The sequence below is a fragment of the Anomaloglossus baeobatrachus genome, chromosome 9 (assembly GCF_048569485.1).
Source record: "Anomaloglossus baeobatrachus isolate aAnoBae1 chromosome 9, aAnoBae1.hap1, whole genome shotgun sequence".
NCBI lineage: Eukaryota > Metazoa > Chordata > Amphibia > Anura > Aromobatidae > Anomaloglossus > Anomaloglossus baeobatrachus.
In genome coordinates this window covers 226,485,401-226,501,683 of record NC_134361.1, presented here as the reverse complement: position 1 = coordinate 226,501,683, position 16,283 = coordinate 226,485,401, and the positions used below count along the sequence as shown (strand labels likewise).

Genomic DNA, 16,283 nt, shown 5'->3' with positions numbered 1-16,283 from the left:
CAGAGTTTGCAGTATTGGCTGACAAACTTTCTGAGTCAATTTCTCAATCCATGGCTCAGTCTATGGATAGATGGTCTGCTAATATATTAGAAGCCTTGCAGTCCAGACCGGTAACACAGGCCCCGGGCACTGTTGATTCATTGCCCTCAGACTCCCCTCGGTCGGCGCAGCAAAGTGCTCCTGGGGCGACTCATAGGTCCCACGGTGAGGACTCCGACACGGATCGCAGTCCCAGACCGGTTAAGCGGGCTCGCTGGGAGCTTCCCTCGACTTCATCACAGTGTTCAGGGTCTCAGCATGAGGACTCTCTGGAGGATGAAGCGGAGGTGGCAGCTCAGGGCTCTGATCATGACGCCGCTCTCAATCTTGATACACCTGAAGGGGACGCCATAGTAAACGACCTTATAGCGTCCATCAATCAGGTGTTAGAACTTCCTTCTCCAGCTCCTCCGATTGAGGAGTCAGCTTCTCAGCAGGAGAAATTCCAATTTAGGTTTCCCAAACGTACACGGAGTGCGTTTCTTGATCACTCCAACTTCAGAGATACAGTCCAGAAACACCGAGCTTTTCCGGACAAGCGCTTTACCAAGCGCCTTAATGACACACGTTACCCCTTCCCCCCCTGACGTAGTTAAGGGTTGGGCTCAGTGTCCCAAGGTGGATCCTCCAGTCTCTAGACTGGCGGCTAGATCCATAGTTGCAGTGGCAGATGGTTCATCGCTCAAGGATGCCACTGACAGGCAGATAGAGCTCCTGATGAAATCCATCTATGAAGCTATAGGCGCGTCTTTTGCTCCGGCATTCGCAGCCGTCTGGGCACTCCAAGCTATATCAGCTTGTCAGGCTGAGATTAATGCAGTCACACGTGCCTCTACTCCACAGGTTGTGTCTTTAACCTCTCAGGCGTCGGCTTTTGCGTCCTACGCCATGAATGCTGTCCTGGACTCTGCGAGCCGTACGGCGGTAGCATCCGCCAATTCAGTGGCAGTCCGCAGGGCCATGTGGCTACGCGAATGGAAGGCAGACTCTGCTTCCAAGAAATTCTTAACCGGTTTGCCATTTTCTGGCGACCGTCTGTTTGGCGAGCAATTGGATGAAATCATTAAACAATCCAAGGGAAAGGACTCGTCCTTACCCCAGTCCAAACCAAACAGACCTCAACAACGGAAGATACAATCGAGGTTTCGGTCCTTTCGGCCCTCAGCCAGGTCTCAATTCTCCTCGTCCAACAGGCCACAGAAGAACCAGAGGAACTCTGACTCATGGCGGTCTAAGTCACGACCTAAAAAGACCGCCGGAGGAACCGTTCCCAAAGCGGCCTCCTCATGACTTTCGGCCTCCCCAAACCGCATCCTCGGTCGGTGGCAGGCTCTCCCGCTTTTGCGACGCCTGGTTGCCACATGTCCAAGACCGATGGGTGAGAGACATTCTGTCTCACGGGTACAGGATAGAGCTCAGCTCTCGTCCTCCGACTCGTTTCTTCAGAACATCTCCGCCCCCCGAGCGAGCCGATGCTCTTCTTCAGGCGGTGAGCACTCTGAAGGCAGAAGGAGTGGTGATCCCTGTTCCCCTTTAGGAATGGGGTCACGGTTTTTACTCCAACTTGTTTGTGGTGCCAAAAAAGGACGGATCTTTCCGTCCCGTTCTGGACCTCAAACTGCTCAACAGACATGTGAAAACCAGGCGGTTCCGGATGGAATCTCTCCGCTCCGTCATCGCCTCGATGTCCCAAGGAGACTTCCTAGCATCAATCGACATCAAGGATGCTTATCTCCACGTGCCGATTGCACCAGAGCATCAGCGCTTCCTGCGTTTCGCCATCAGGGACGAACACCTTCAGTTCGTAGCACTGCCTTTCGGCCTGGCGACAGCCCCACGGGTCTTCACCAAGGTCATGGCAACAGTGGTAGCAGTCCTACACTCTCAGGGACACTCGGTGATCCCTTACTTAGACGATCTTCTAGTCAAGGCCCCCTCCCGAGTGGCATGCCAACACAGCCTGAACATTGCTCTGGACACTCTCCAGAGATTCGGGTGGATCATCAACTTCCCAAAGTCAAAATTGACACCGACCCAATCACTGACATATCTCGGGATGGAGTTTCATACTCTCTCAGCGATAGTGAAACTTCCGCTAGACAAACAGCGTTCACTACAGACAGGGGTGCAATCTCTCCTTCGGGCCCAGTCACACCCCTTGAGGCGCCTCATGCACTTCCTAGGGAAGATGGTGGCAGCAATGGAGGCAGTTCCATTTGCGCAGTTTCATCTGCGTCCCCTCCAATGGGACATTCTCCGCAAATGGGACAAGAGGTCGACGTCCCTCGACAGGAACGTCTCCCTTTCTCGGGCAGCCAAAGCCTCCCTTCAGTGGTGGCTTCTTCCCACTTCTTTGTCGAAGGGGCAATCCTTCCTGCCCCCATCCTGGGCTGTGGTCACGACGGACGCGAGTCTGTCAGGGTGGGGAGCGGTCTTCCTCCACCACAGGGCTCAGGGTACCTGGACTCAGCCAGAGTCCTCCCTTCAGATCAATGTTCTGGAGATAAGGGCAGTGTATCTTGCCCTAAAGGCGTTCCAGCCGTGGCTGGAAGGCAGACAGATCAGAATTCAGTCGGACAACGCCACGGCGGTGGCGTACATCAACCACCAAGGCGGCACACGCAGTCGTCAAGCCTTCCAGGAAGTTCGGCGGATTCTGCTGTGGGTGGAAGCCACAGCCTCCACCATCTCCGCAGTTCACATCCCGGGCGTAGAAAACTGGGAAGCAGATTATCTCAGTCGCCAGGGCATGGACGCAGGGGAATGTTCTCTTCACCCGGACGTGTTTCAGGAGATCTGTTGCCGCTGGGGAATGCCAGACGTCGACCTAATGGCGTCCCGGCACAACAACAAGGTCCCGGCATTCATGGCAAGGTCTCAAGATAACAGAGCTCTGGCGGCAGACGCATTAGTTCAGGATTGGTCTCAGTTTCGACTGCCTTATGTATTTCCTCCTCTGGCACTACTGCCCAGAGTGCTACGCAAGATCAGGTCCGACTGCCGCCGCGCCATCCTCATCGCCCCAGACTGGCCGAGGAGGTCGTGGTACCCGGATCTGTGGCATCTCACGGTGGGTCAACCGTGGGCACTGCCAGACCGACCAGACTTGCTGTCTCAAGGGCCATTTTTCCATCTGAATTCTGCGGCCCTCAACCTGACTGTGTGGCCATTGAGTCCTGGATCCTAGCGTCTTCAGGGTTATCTCAAGAGGTCATTGCCACTATGAGACAGGCTAGGAAACCAACGTCCGCCAAGATCTACCACAGGACGTGGAGGATCTTCCTATCCTGGTGCTCTGATCAGGGTTTTACTCCCTGGCCATTTGCCTTGCCCACTTTTCTGTCCTTCCTCCAATCAGGAATGGAAAAGGGTTTGTCTCTCGGCTCTCTTAAGGGACAAGTCTCGGCGCTCTCCGTGTTTTTTCAAAAGCGTCTAGCCAGGCTTCCACAGGTACGCACGTTCCTGCAGGGGGTTTGCCACATTGTCCCTCCTTACAAGCGTCCGCTAGAACCCTGGGATCTTAACAGGGTGCTAACAGCTCTTCAAAAACCACCTTTCGATCCGCTGCGGGATGTCTCTCTCTCACGTCTGTCGCAGAAGGTGGTCTTCCTAGTGGCAGTCACATCACTTCGGAGAGTGTCTGAGCTAGCTGCATTGTCATGCAAAGCCGCTTTCCTGGTGTTTCACCAGGATAAGGTGGTCCTGCGTCCGGTTCCGGAATTTCTCCCTAAGGTGGTATCCCCCTTTCATCTCAATCAGGATATCTCCTTACCTTCTTTTTGCCCTCATCCAGTTCACCAATGTGAAAAGGATTTGCACTTGTTAGATCTGGTGAGAGCACTCAGATTCTACATTTCTCGTACGGCGCCCCTGCGCCGTTTGGATGCGCTCTTTGTCCTTGTCGCTGGCCAGCGTAAAGGGTCGCAGGCTTCCAAGTCAACCTTGGCTCGGTGGATCAAGGAACCAATTCTCAAGGCCTACCGTTCTTCTGGGCTTCCGGTTCCTTCAGGGCTGAAGGCCCATTCTACCAGAGCCGTCGGTGTCCTGGGCATTGCGGCACCAGGCTACGGCTCAGCAGGTGTGTCAGGCGGCTACCTGGTCGAGTCTGCACACTTTCACGAAACACTATCAGGTGCATACCTACGCTTCGGCAGATGCCAGCCTAGGTAGGCGAGTCCTTCAGGCGGCGGTTGCCCACCTGTAGGAAACGGCCGTTTTACGGCTCTTTTATCGAGGTATTATTTTACCCACCCAGGGACTGCTTTTGGACGTCCCAATTGTCTGGGTCTCCCAATGGAGCGACAAAGAAGGGAATTTTGTTTACTTACCGTAAATTCCTTTTCTTCTAGCTCCTATTGGGAGACCCAGCACCCGCCCCTGTTCCCTTCGGGCTGTTGTTCTTTTGTGTACACATGTTGTTCATGTTGAATTGTTCTGTTGGTTCATGGTTTCAGTTCTCCGAACATCCTTCGGATTGAATTTACCTTAGACCAATTTATAAGTTTCCTCCTTCCTGCTTTTGCACCAAAACTGAGGAGCCCGTGATGCACGGGAGGGTGTATAGCAGAGGGGAGGGGTTTATACTTTTAAGTGTAATACTTTGTGTGGCCTCCGGAGGCAGAAGCTATACACCCAATTGTCTGGGTCTCCCAATAGGAGCTAGAAGAAAAGGAATTTACGGTAAGTAAACAAAATTCCCTTCTTTTGGCGGAAGGGGGTGACAATTGGCCATGGAATGTTCTGTGGAGCGATGAATGGAACGGTGAACACACAAAACGGTCACATGGGCTACTGAAAATCCTCAAGCGGTCGAGGGGGCTCCGCTGCATTCACCAAAGGTAACCGTTTGGTGCGGCTTCACCTCATCCTTCATCCTTGGACCGTTCTTTTATGAAGAAATGAGGCCACTGGGGTTGGGGCAGCGAGATACCGGACAATGCTGGAAACAGCGGTCGTTCCACAACTCCTCCAGCGGCAGTGTCTTCAGACGACCACCTTCATGCATGATTGCAAACCGTGTGAAGAACATTCTGCGGGCACATTTTCCCGATGACAGGATTTTGAGCCGCTCCTTCCCTAACGCATGGCCACCGGATTCACCCGATATCAATCCTTGTGATTTCTGGTTGTGGGGACACATGAAAGAGCGTGTTTATCGGGGAAATGTCAACACCCCCCGGCTGACCTCAAAGACCGCATCATTGTGGAAGTGCGCAGCCTCTCACCAGACATGTTCTGCATAGGATGGACATGATCTCCATGCATGATGCGGCCATATTGAACAGTTATGCTAATCTGTGGAACTATTGTGACATCTCCATCTATCGGCACACGGTTTTTGGGCCGCTCGCTCACTGTACTGCGCCACTTTTTCACCTGGTGGGGAGTTTTGGTATAACAAAAAGTTTTCAGATGCCTTCCATTTCCCCATGAATTTTTGTCTGTCTTTTTATATATATATAATATATTTTTGCACTTCTGCCCCCCTCCCCCCACCTTCCAGGAGCCATAACTTATATATTTATTTTTTTTTCTTTTTCCCCCTCACCTCCCCCCCCCCTCTTCTTTTGAGGACTTGTTTTTTGTGGAATAATTACTACTTTTGAACAACACCATCCATTATATCATACGTTGTCATGGTAGGCGTAATAAAAATTCCAGGTGTGGTGGAAAAACAAAAAATGACGACAAAAAAAATTTAAGCATATTATATTATACCATAAAACTGACCTGGCAGTATGATTCTTCAGATCAGTACAATTACATAGACATCAAACATATCTATTTTTTTTTATTTTTTGCCCCACGAGCTAATGTTTTTATTAGAGTATATACTTTTGTTTTCATCACCTGTTATTACATTTTTTTTTCTTCTGTCGTTGCCGTAGACGAAAAACTGCAATTCTGATGTTTTTATTACTTTACCCCGTACGCGGTTTACCTATTAAACTAATTTATTTTATATTTTCATAGATTGTGCTTTTACGAACACTGCAATACTAAATGTGTTTTTTATTTTTTTTATTTTTAATCTCTTCATTTTTAATGTGGTTAACGGGGGGTGATTTGAGCTTTCAGATATATATATATATATATATATATATATATATATATATATATTATAATTTAGTATTATATTATTAGATATGTTATATATTTTATTGTTATATATTATATTTTCTTTGTGGGTTTTTTTTTTTCTTTGTACAGTATTTAATAGTCTCCTTAGGGGACATTTGAACCTTCAATAGTCTGATCACTTGTTATATTTACAGCGATGCCCCAGGTTTGCTGCTTATAGAAGAGTTCAGTCTCCTATGAACACCAGCAACGGGCTGGTTTACACAGGAGTACTGTGATGATACACAGGGGTCTTCAGCAGACCCCCAGCTGTTATGACAAAACGTTGGTGCGCCAATTAGTGGCCAGAAGACCACGCCGCTGTCAGACATTGACAGCCGCATTTAACAGGGTAACAGCCACATACTGGGTGCCACTCCGCACTCAGCTACTAGAGGCAGATGAAGGCTGAATAAATGCAGCCATCATCTGCAGCGAAAGATGCGGGCTCAGCGTGCAAGCCCAGATCACAGCCAGGGTAACAACTCATGATGGCCATAGTACGTCATTAGCCCGTCTTTACCCGCTCACACAAGAGCAGGATTATTGGTGTATTAGAGTGCTAAAAAAATCCTTAAAGTATCGGATTTAAAAACAAAAACACAAAACGGTATGGAGATGAGCTGTTAGATTTGGAATATACGTTATTCACATGTTGCATTTTTGCTGTTTTTGTGTTTTGTTTTTTTTTTCCACACTTTCTTAGAAATAACATTGTTTTACCGGTAAAGTGAGATTTCTGTAATCTCATGCACACTTTTTGTTTTTGTTTTTTTTTCTTTTTTTTTTTTTTTCAGATTTAAATCTTCCGGGCTGGGATCCTTGGCACATTTGGTCACTTAGTTAGGATGCCTGAATATTATTGCTCATCTCTAGTAATAATGTCTTGATTGCTGGGGGTCCGGCGGCTCCTGGACACCCCCCCCCCCCCCCCCCCACTGACAGTGCTAGCTTATAGGATACATGTTCCTGACTCTTGTGTGTTTTCTCTTTTTCAGCATGTGCCGTTGCCGGCCTGTGGAACTGCGTCACCATCAACCCATTGAACATTGCAGCCGGCGTCTTCATGATGTGAGTAGAGACCCCGGCCTCATACACAAAACACGACATCCCTTATCTAATCCTGTATGACGATGGGCTGGAGCAGCATGCTCAATTCTACAAGTTACTGGAAACAGCATGGCTATCGGCCGGAGCTCCATTAATTGTATCCGCTTCATCTGAACATAAAGAGGGACGTAAAGATGACCTATAGTGTAAATCAAAATCATCTTAAATAAGGACTATAATAGCAGGGTATGTGGGACAGACCCAAAAATAAATATAACCTATAGATCACATAGTGATAAACTACCATTGTGTAAACATAGGGTGATTTTATTATAAAATGACCATAAACATAATAACACCACGTCATATAGAGTAAAAGATCTAGTCCTGTTGAGGATTAACAAAAGGGAGGAACACCCAAAGACAGAGTTAATGGGAGGAGGGTGTAAAGCACCTATACAAAAATAGCAGCAAAAGTGGATATATTGCACAGAGGGTGACGCTAGCAAAGCAATAAATTGCATATGTATAGTAAGGCTATGTGCCCACGCTGCGGAAAATGCGCAGATTTTGCCGCAGATTTCTCGCGGAAATGCCGCGGATTTTTCAGAAATCTGCAGCACAGCTACTCCCCAGCCATTTCTATGGCATTTGGGAAATGCTGTGCCCACGCTACGGATTTTTCCGCAGCGGAAATCGTGCGGATTTCCGTGCGGAAAAATCTGCAGCATGTCAATTATTGTTGCGGATTTACCTGCGGATTTTGCCTATTCAATTGAATGTAAAAAAAAACGCAAAATCCGCAACAAAATATGCGTCAAATCTGCAACAAATCCGCACAAAATCAGCACCTATGAAAAGGTGCAGATTTTGGGGGAATGCTGCGGATTTAGCTGCAGAAAAATCCACAGATACAGAGTCCCGTGGGCACATAGCCTAACAGTTAAATAGTGAAAGTCATAAAAGATGCAGGACTAGGGACGCAAACCCATGGTAAAGTGCACATACTATCCATGATACTGTTAAATATTCAGCTCCATGTAAAAAGACACCCATAATACCTATTGATCTATAAGGGGATGCACCTCTGGGACCCCGACGCGCTTTTCGCGTGGGCTTCTTTGGGGGCAGGTCACAAAGGCAGGTGTATTTCCCGGAGTATATATAGCCCATTCCCCAATTTTTGTCCCTTTTGGTGCTGTCACGCGCGACGCATGCGCGGTCAGACGTAGTGCTAGATGGAAAGCCACATCAGCATTCAGACGTCATGCTCAAACCGTCGCTAACATGAGGCGTCAGCAGCACCCGGCCGCCACAGGAAAAACACGCATGCGCACCACCCCACCACAGGGAGATCGCTTATCAGCGCCATCATATGAGGGTCAGATAGGACAGTCTCCTAATGACGGACACCATGATGGGAAGGTCAAAAACTGCAAACAGCATGGCTGTCGGTGGAGCTCCATTAATGCATTGAGCCGTGCTAATAATACACTGTTTACTGGATTGCAGCAATGGGTGTAAACCTATTACTAACTCCACACTCCACCCAAAAATAAAAAATAATGCGTAGCGTGATGTAAAGAGTTCCCTTTGCCCCATGGGGTGCATACATTATATTAGACTACTCACACACACAAAAAAAAAAAAATATATATATATAAATTATACACACACATTATAATTACACACACACATATTAATTATATTATAAATATAATATATATTATTTCTTTTTCGCTCTATTGGGAGACCCAGACAATTGGGTGTATAGGCTATGCCTCCGGAGGCCGCACAAAGTACTACACTTAAAAGTGTTAGGCCCCTCCCCTTCTGCCAATACACCCCCCGTGCTCCCACGGGCTGCTCAGTTTTTTGCTTTGTGCGAAGGAGGTCAGACACGCACAGCACAGCTCCACAGATTAGTCAGCAGCAGCTGCCGACTAGGTCGGATGGAAGAAAAGTGGGCCCATATAGGGCCCCCAGCATGCTCCCTTCTCACCCCACTTTTGTCGGCGGTGTTGTTAAGGTTGAGGTATCCATTGCGGGTACGGCGGCTGGAGCCCACATGCTGTTTTTCCTTCCCCATCCCCCTTAGGGCTCTGGGTGAAGTGGGATATTATCGGTCTCCAGGCACTGAGACCGGGCTTCATCCACAACTCCTGTGGAGCCTGATGGATAGGAGCCGATACCGTTCAGGGACATGGCCCTGCATCTTAAAGGTACTCTGTATCCCTATGGGGACCGCGCACGGCATCACCTCAGCTTTGCTGGGTGTGCTAGTGCACCGGGGACCGCGGCGCTGACCGGGTCTATATGTGCCATTACACACTCAGCGTCGCTGAGTGTGTTTATATGTAAGGGCTACCGCACTGACCGCCGTTGCCACGGAACACTGCGGCGCGGCTGGGACTTGTAGTTCGCCGGGGACTTTCACGCGACCGCGCTTTTACGGCGGCCGCGTTTATTACTACAGTCCCCGGCTTCATTGCGGCCTAGTTTCCCTTTTTTTTCTCCCGCCCTCAGCCCTGACAGGCAGGGGAAGGGCGGGACGCTGCACGGAGCGAGCAGCAATGAGGGCTGGAGTATGATTTACATGCTCCACTCCCCTCACTATGCACAGTGTGAACGCCCGTTTCGCGCTCTTTCCAGGCCACGCCCACAGCTTCCTCAGCTCGTCAGGACGCCGCAGCTATTCCTGTCAGCTCCACCGACGCTGCAGAGAGGGACATATTCATGGGAGACCCAGACACGGTCTCTGGTGGCCTCACAACCGCTTAGGCGGCTGGTAAGCAGCACATGTGGTGCTAGCCCCATGGTGCTGTATTGTATTGGTACATTATTTGTGTACTGTATATAATTTACACTGTATGAGCACAGTTCTTTCTAGCTATATACCCTATTGTGTTACTCAGGGAAAACTATAGCATGGCGCCCATAAAAGGCAGGGGTGCCAAAGCACAGGCTTATTATGCTGCCTGCGCCGCATGTAAGACCCAGCTACAGGCAGGTTCCACTGACCCTCATTGTGTACAGTGTTCGACCCCTGTGACACTTCCTCAGCCGGATCCTCTGCTAAGAGGGGCCCAGGGGGAGCCACCTGTTGACACTGTCCAGGTGACGGGGACTGAGTTTGCAGCCTTTAAGGATCAACTGTCTGAGACTATGGCTAAGATACTAGAAGCCTTGCAGTCCAGGCCGGTATCTCAGCAAAGGGACTCTGTTGAATAATTGTTCCCTGACCCCCCTCAGTTGGACCAACAATGTCCTCACGGGGTATCTCATACATCCCAGACGGAGGGTTCGGACTTAGAACCTAGCCCCAGATCGTCTAAGCGAGCCCACTTAGAATTTCCCTCGACATCATATTGTTTAGGGTCTCAGCGGGGGGAATCTCTGGTTGATGATGCGGAAACAGCTGATCAGGATTCTGATCCTGGGAGCGCTCTCAATCTTAATTCTCCAGACGGGGACGCCATAGTGAATGATCTTATTGCATCCATTCATCAGTTGCTGGATATTCTTCCCTCAGCCCCTCCGGCGGAGGAGTCTGATTCTCAGCAGGAGAAATTTCGCTTCAGGTTCCCCAAGCGTACACAGAGTATGTTTCTAGACCACTCTGATTTCAGAGAGGCAATCCAGAATCACCATGCTTGTCCGGATAAGCGTTTCTCTAAGCGCCTTAAGGATACACGTTATCCTTTTCCCCCGGAAGTGGTTAAAGGTTGGATTCAATGTCCCAAAGTGGATCCTCCAATCTCCAGACTGGCAGCTAGATCCATACTTGCAGTGGAAGATGGGGCCTCGCTTAAAGATGCCACTGACAGGCAGATGGAGCTCTGGATGAAATCCATCTATGAAGCTATCGGAGCTTCTTTGGCCCCAGCATTCGCAGCCGTATGGGCGCTACAAGCTATATCAGCAGGTCAAGCGAAAATTGAAGCGGCCGCGCCACAAGTGGCTTCCATTACCTCCCAGACCTCGGCAATTGCGTCTTACGCTATGAATGCTGTCCTGGACTCTGTGAGCCGTACGGCAGTTGCGACCGCCAATTCGGTAGTAGTCCGCAGGGCCTTGTGGCTACGGGAGTGGAAGGCAGATTCCGCTTCCAAAAAAGCGTTTAACCGGTTTGCCAATTTCTGGCGACAGGCTCTTTGGCGAGTGCCTGGATGAAATCATCAAACAATCCAAAGGAAAGGATACATCCTTACCCCAGCCCAAGCAGAACCTCTCCCAACAGAGGAGAGGGCAGTCGAGGTTTCGGTCCTTTCGGGGCGCGGGCAGGTCCCAATTCTCCTCGTCCAAAAGGTCTCAGAAAGAACAAAGGAACTCTGATGCATGGCGGTCTAAGTCACGTCCTAAAAAGGCCATTGGGAGCACCGCTAACAAAGCGGCTGCCTCATGACTTCTACCTCCTCTAGTAGCATCCTCGGTCGGTGGCAGGCTCTCCCGCTTTTGCGACACCTGGCTGCCACAAATAAAAGACCGCTGGGTGAGAGACATTCTGTCTCACGGTTACAAGATAGAGTTCATCTCTCGTCCCCCGACTCGATTCTTCAGGTCTTCTCCGCCTCCCGAGAGAGCCGAGGCTCTTCTGCAGGCGTTGGGCACTCTGAAGGCAGAAGGAGTGGTGGTCCCTGTTCCTCTTCATCAACAGGGCCACGGTTTTTACTCCAACTTGTTTGTGGTCCCAAAGAAGGACGGGTCTTTCCGTCCTGTCCTAGACCTGAAACTTCTCAACAAACACGTAAAGACCAGGCGGTTCCGGATGGAATCCCTTCGCTCCGTCATCGCCTCAATGTCCCAAGGAGATTTCCTTGCATCGATCGATTTCAAAGATGCTTATCTCCACGTTCCGATTGCCCCAGAGCACCAGCGCTTCTTGCGCTTCGCCATAGGAAACGAACACCTGCAGTTCGTGGCACTGCCATTCGGCCTGGCAACAGCCCCACGGGTTTTCACCAAGGTTATGGCTACTGTAGTAGCGGTCCTCCATTCTCAGGGTCACTCGGTGATCCCGTACTTGGACAATCTGTTGATCAAGGCACCCTCTCTAGAGGCATGCCAACACAGCCTCGACGCTACCCTGGAGACTCTCCAGAGTTTCGGGTGGATCATCAATTTTCCAAAGTCAAATCTGACACCGGCCCAATCGCTGACATACCTTGGCATGGAGTTTCATACCCTCTCAGCGATAGTGAAGCTTCCGCTGATCAAGCAGCGGTCACTACAGACAGGGGTACAATCTCTCCTTCAAGGCCAGTCACACCCCTTGAGGCGCCTCATGCACTTCCTGGGGAAGATGGTGGCAGCAATGGAAGCAGTCCCTTTCGCGCAGTTTCACCCGCGTCCTCTTCAATGGGACATCCTACGCAAATGGGACAGGAAGCCGACGTCCCTCGACAGGACCGTCTCCCTCTCTCAGGCGACCAAAGCTTCCCTTCGGTGGTGGCTTCTTCCCACTTCATTGTCGAAGGGGAAATCCTTCCTACCCCCATCCTGGGAAGTAGTCACGACGGACGCAAGTCTGTCAGGGTGGGGAGCGGTTTTTTCTCCACCACAGGACTCAGGGTACGTGGACCCGGCAAGAGTCCTCGCTTCAGATCAATGTTCTGGAGATCAGGGCAGTGTATCTTGCCCTGAAAGCGTTCCAGCAGTGGCTGGAAGGCAAGCAGATCCGAATTCAGTCGGACAATTCTACAGCGGTGGCATACATCATCCACCAAGGCGGCACACGCAGTCGACAAGCCTTCCAGGAAGTCCGGCGGATTTTGATGTGGGGGGAAGCCACGGCCTCCACCATATCCGCAGTTCACATCCCAGGCGTGGAAAACTGGGAAGCAGATTATCTCAGTCGCCAGGGCATGGACGCAGGGGAATGGTCCCTTCACCCGGACGTGTTTCAGGAGATCTGTTGCCGCTGGGGGGTGCCGGACGTCGACCTCATGGCGTCCCGGCACAACAACAAGGTACCAACGTTCATGGCACGGTCTCAAGATCCCAGAGCTCTGGCGGCAGACGCCTTAGTTCAGGATTGGTCGCAGTTTCAGCTCCCTTATGTGTTTCCTCCTCTGGCACTGTTGCCCAGAGTGTTACGCAAGATCAGGGCCGACTGCCGCCGCGCCATCCTCGTCGCTCCAGACTGGCCGAGGAGGTCGTGGTACCCGGATCTGTGGCATCTCACGGTCGGCCAACCGTGGGCACTACCAGACCGACCAGACTTGCTGTCTCAAGGGCCGTTTTTCCATCTGAATTCTGCGGCCCTCAACCTGACTGTGTGGCCATTGAGTCCTGGATCCTAGCGTCTTCAGGGTTATCTCAAGAAGTCATTGCCACTATGAGACAGGCCAGGAAACCAACGTCCGCCAAGATCTACCACAGGACGTGGAAAATATTCCTGTCGTGGTGCTCTGCTCAGGGTTTTTCTCCCTGGCCATTTGCATTACCTACTTTTCTGTCCTTCCTTCAATCTGGACTGGAAAAGGGTTTGTCGCTCGGCTCCCTTAAGGGACAAGTCTCTGCGCTCTCTGTGTTTTTCCAGAAGCGCCTTGCTAGACTTCCACAGGTACGCACGTTCCTGCAGGGGGTTTGTCACATCGTTCCACCTTACAAGCGGCCGTTAGAACCCTGGGATCTGAACAAGGTGCTGATGGCTCTTCAGAAACCACCGTTCGAGCCAATGAGGGATATTTCTCTCTCACGCCTTTCGCAGAAAGTGGTTTTTCTAGTAGCAGTCACTTCACTTCGGAGAGTGTCTGAGCTAGCAGCGCTGTCATGCAAAGCCCCTTTCCTGGTGTTTCACCAGGACAAGGTGGTTCTACGTCCGGTTCCGGAGTTTCTCCCTAAGGTGGTATCCCCCTTTCATCTCAATCAGGATATTTCCTTACCCTCTATTTATCCTCATCCAGTTCATCAATGTGAAAAGGATTTGCATTTGTTAGATCTGGTGAGAGCACTCAGACTCTACATTTCTCGTACGGCGCCCCTGCGCCGCTCGGATGCACTCTTTGTCCTTGTCGCTGGCCAGCGTAAAGGGTCACAGGCTTCCAAATCAACCCTGGCTCGGTGGATCAAGGAGCCAATTATCGAAGCTTACCGTTCGGCTGGGCTTCCGGTTCCCTCAGGGCTGAGGGCCCATTCTACCAGAGCCGTGGGCGCGTCCTGGGCATTACGACACCAGGCTACGGCTCAACAGGTGTGCCAGGCAGCTACCTGGTCGAGTCTGCACACTTTCACGAAGCACTATCAGGTGCATACCTATGCTTCGGCAGATGCCAGCCTAGGTAGACGAGTCCTTCAGGCGGCGGTTGCCCACCTGTAGGAAGGGGCCGTTTTACGGCTCTCTTACGAGGTATTATTTTACCCACCCAGGGACTGCTTTTGGACGTCCCAATTGTCTGGGTCTCCCAATAGAGCGAAAAAGAAGAAGGGAATTTTGTTTACTTATCGTAAATTCCTTTTCTTCTAGCTCCAATTGGGAGACCCAGCACCCGCCCCTGTTTTTGTGTACACATGTTGTTCATGTTGAATGGTTTCAGTTCTCCGAGTTTCCTTCGGATTGAAGTTAAACCAGTTTATAATTATTTTTTCCTCCTTCTTGCTTTTGCACCAAAACTGAGCAGCCCGTGGGAGCACGGGGGGTGTATTGGCAGAAGGGGAGGGGCTTAACACTTTTAAGTGTAGTACTTTGTGCGGCCTCCGGAGGCATAGCCTATACACCCCAATTGTCTGGGTCTCCCAATTAGAGCTAGAAGAAAAGGAATTTACGGTAAGTAAACAAAATTCCCTTCATTTATTATAATATAATTAATGTGTGTATATGTATGTGTGTATGTATATGTGTGTGTATGTATGTGTGTATATGTGTGTGTATATATGTGTGTATATATATATATATATATATATATATATATATATATATATATATATATATATATATATATATATATATATATATATATATATATATATATATATATATATATATATATATATATATATATATATATATACACACACATAATTACACACACACATATATGTATTTATTGTAATATATTATAATAAAAAGAAAATATATATATTTAACTTTGTAATGTATGTACACCACGGAGCAAAGGGAACTCCTCTGTTTTTTTTCTTTTGTTTTTTATTATTATTATTGTTACTCCACGCTACACAGTAATTTTTAGTTTTGGGTGCAGTTAATGTTTCCACCCATTGCTGCAATCCGGTGAGCGGTGTATTATTAGGACGGCTCTATTTGCGGCGTCTCGTCATCACTGCGGTATATTTGGTATATTATAGTCACCCACTCTTGTACATTATACCATTATTGTTTCCAGTTCCCTTTTTACAACTTAAGACTGTAGTTTCCTCCTCCTTCCACTGGGTGGTGCTCCAGGTCTTCGAAAGCAAAGATACTCGTATATGTGGTCATATACTGAGATTTTACTAATTAAAGGGGGCGTCTATTTTGATTACATATATATTTCCTGACCCTCAGCGATTGGTGGGAGTGATTAGTTCTCCTGCAGCGCCACCACAGGAGAGCTAAAGCATTACACAGTTCCTATTGAAATCAATGGACTGTTTATAATGCACAGACCTGTGGGGTCCTCCACAGGGGAGAAGAGCAGTTTGTGACCCCTCTAACCCTTCAGATCGCCCCCATAAGTGCCATTGTGTGAGTCCCCGTGGCCTGAAACTCAGTTGACTGGCTGAATGGAAGAAAGTGATAAAAGTAACTACAAAGTCAAAATTGGCCTTAAATACCCCTAAATGTGATCTGGGGGTCGTAATAAAGTATGTGTGGTATTGTCACCAGCGGAGCATCATGTGATTATGCTCAGCCAATAGGGCCGTGTTCCTGTGTGCGGGGGCGACAGTCCTCGGCTTTGGTGTTGCTGCATTATATTTCTGGTTTCCTCTGCAGGGTGAACGCGCTGGTCCTGTTCCTGTGCGAGGCGCCCTTCTGTTGCCAGTTCATAGAGTTTGCAAACAAAGTGGCAGATAAAGCCGACAGGTTAAAACCCTGGCAGAAGGCGTTCTTTTACTGCGGGTACGGCAACACA

At 49.4% G+C, this 16,283-nt stretch overlaps 1 protein-coding gene across 2 annotated transcripts in view; it reads left to right on the top strand.

The window, feature by feature from the left end:
- The window catches only part of CACFD1 (calcium channel flower domain containing 1), a 30,320-nt gene that overhangs the window by 7,878 nt on the left and 6,159 nt on the right, over positions 1-16,283 (top strand). For both annotated transcript variants that reach the window (XM_075323008.1, XM_075323009.1), the window contains exons 3-4: positions 7,158-7,230; positions 16,145-16,270. In XM_075323008.1, coding sequence (XP_075179123.1) covers positions 7,158-7,230; positions 16,145-16,270 — 199 coding nt within the window. The remainder of the gene's footprint in view (positions 1-7,157; positions 7,231-16,144; positions 16,271-16,283) is intronic.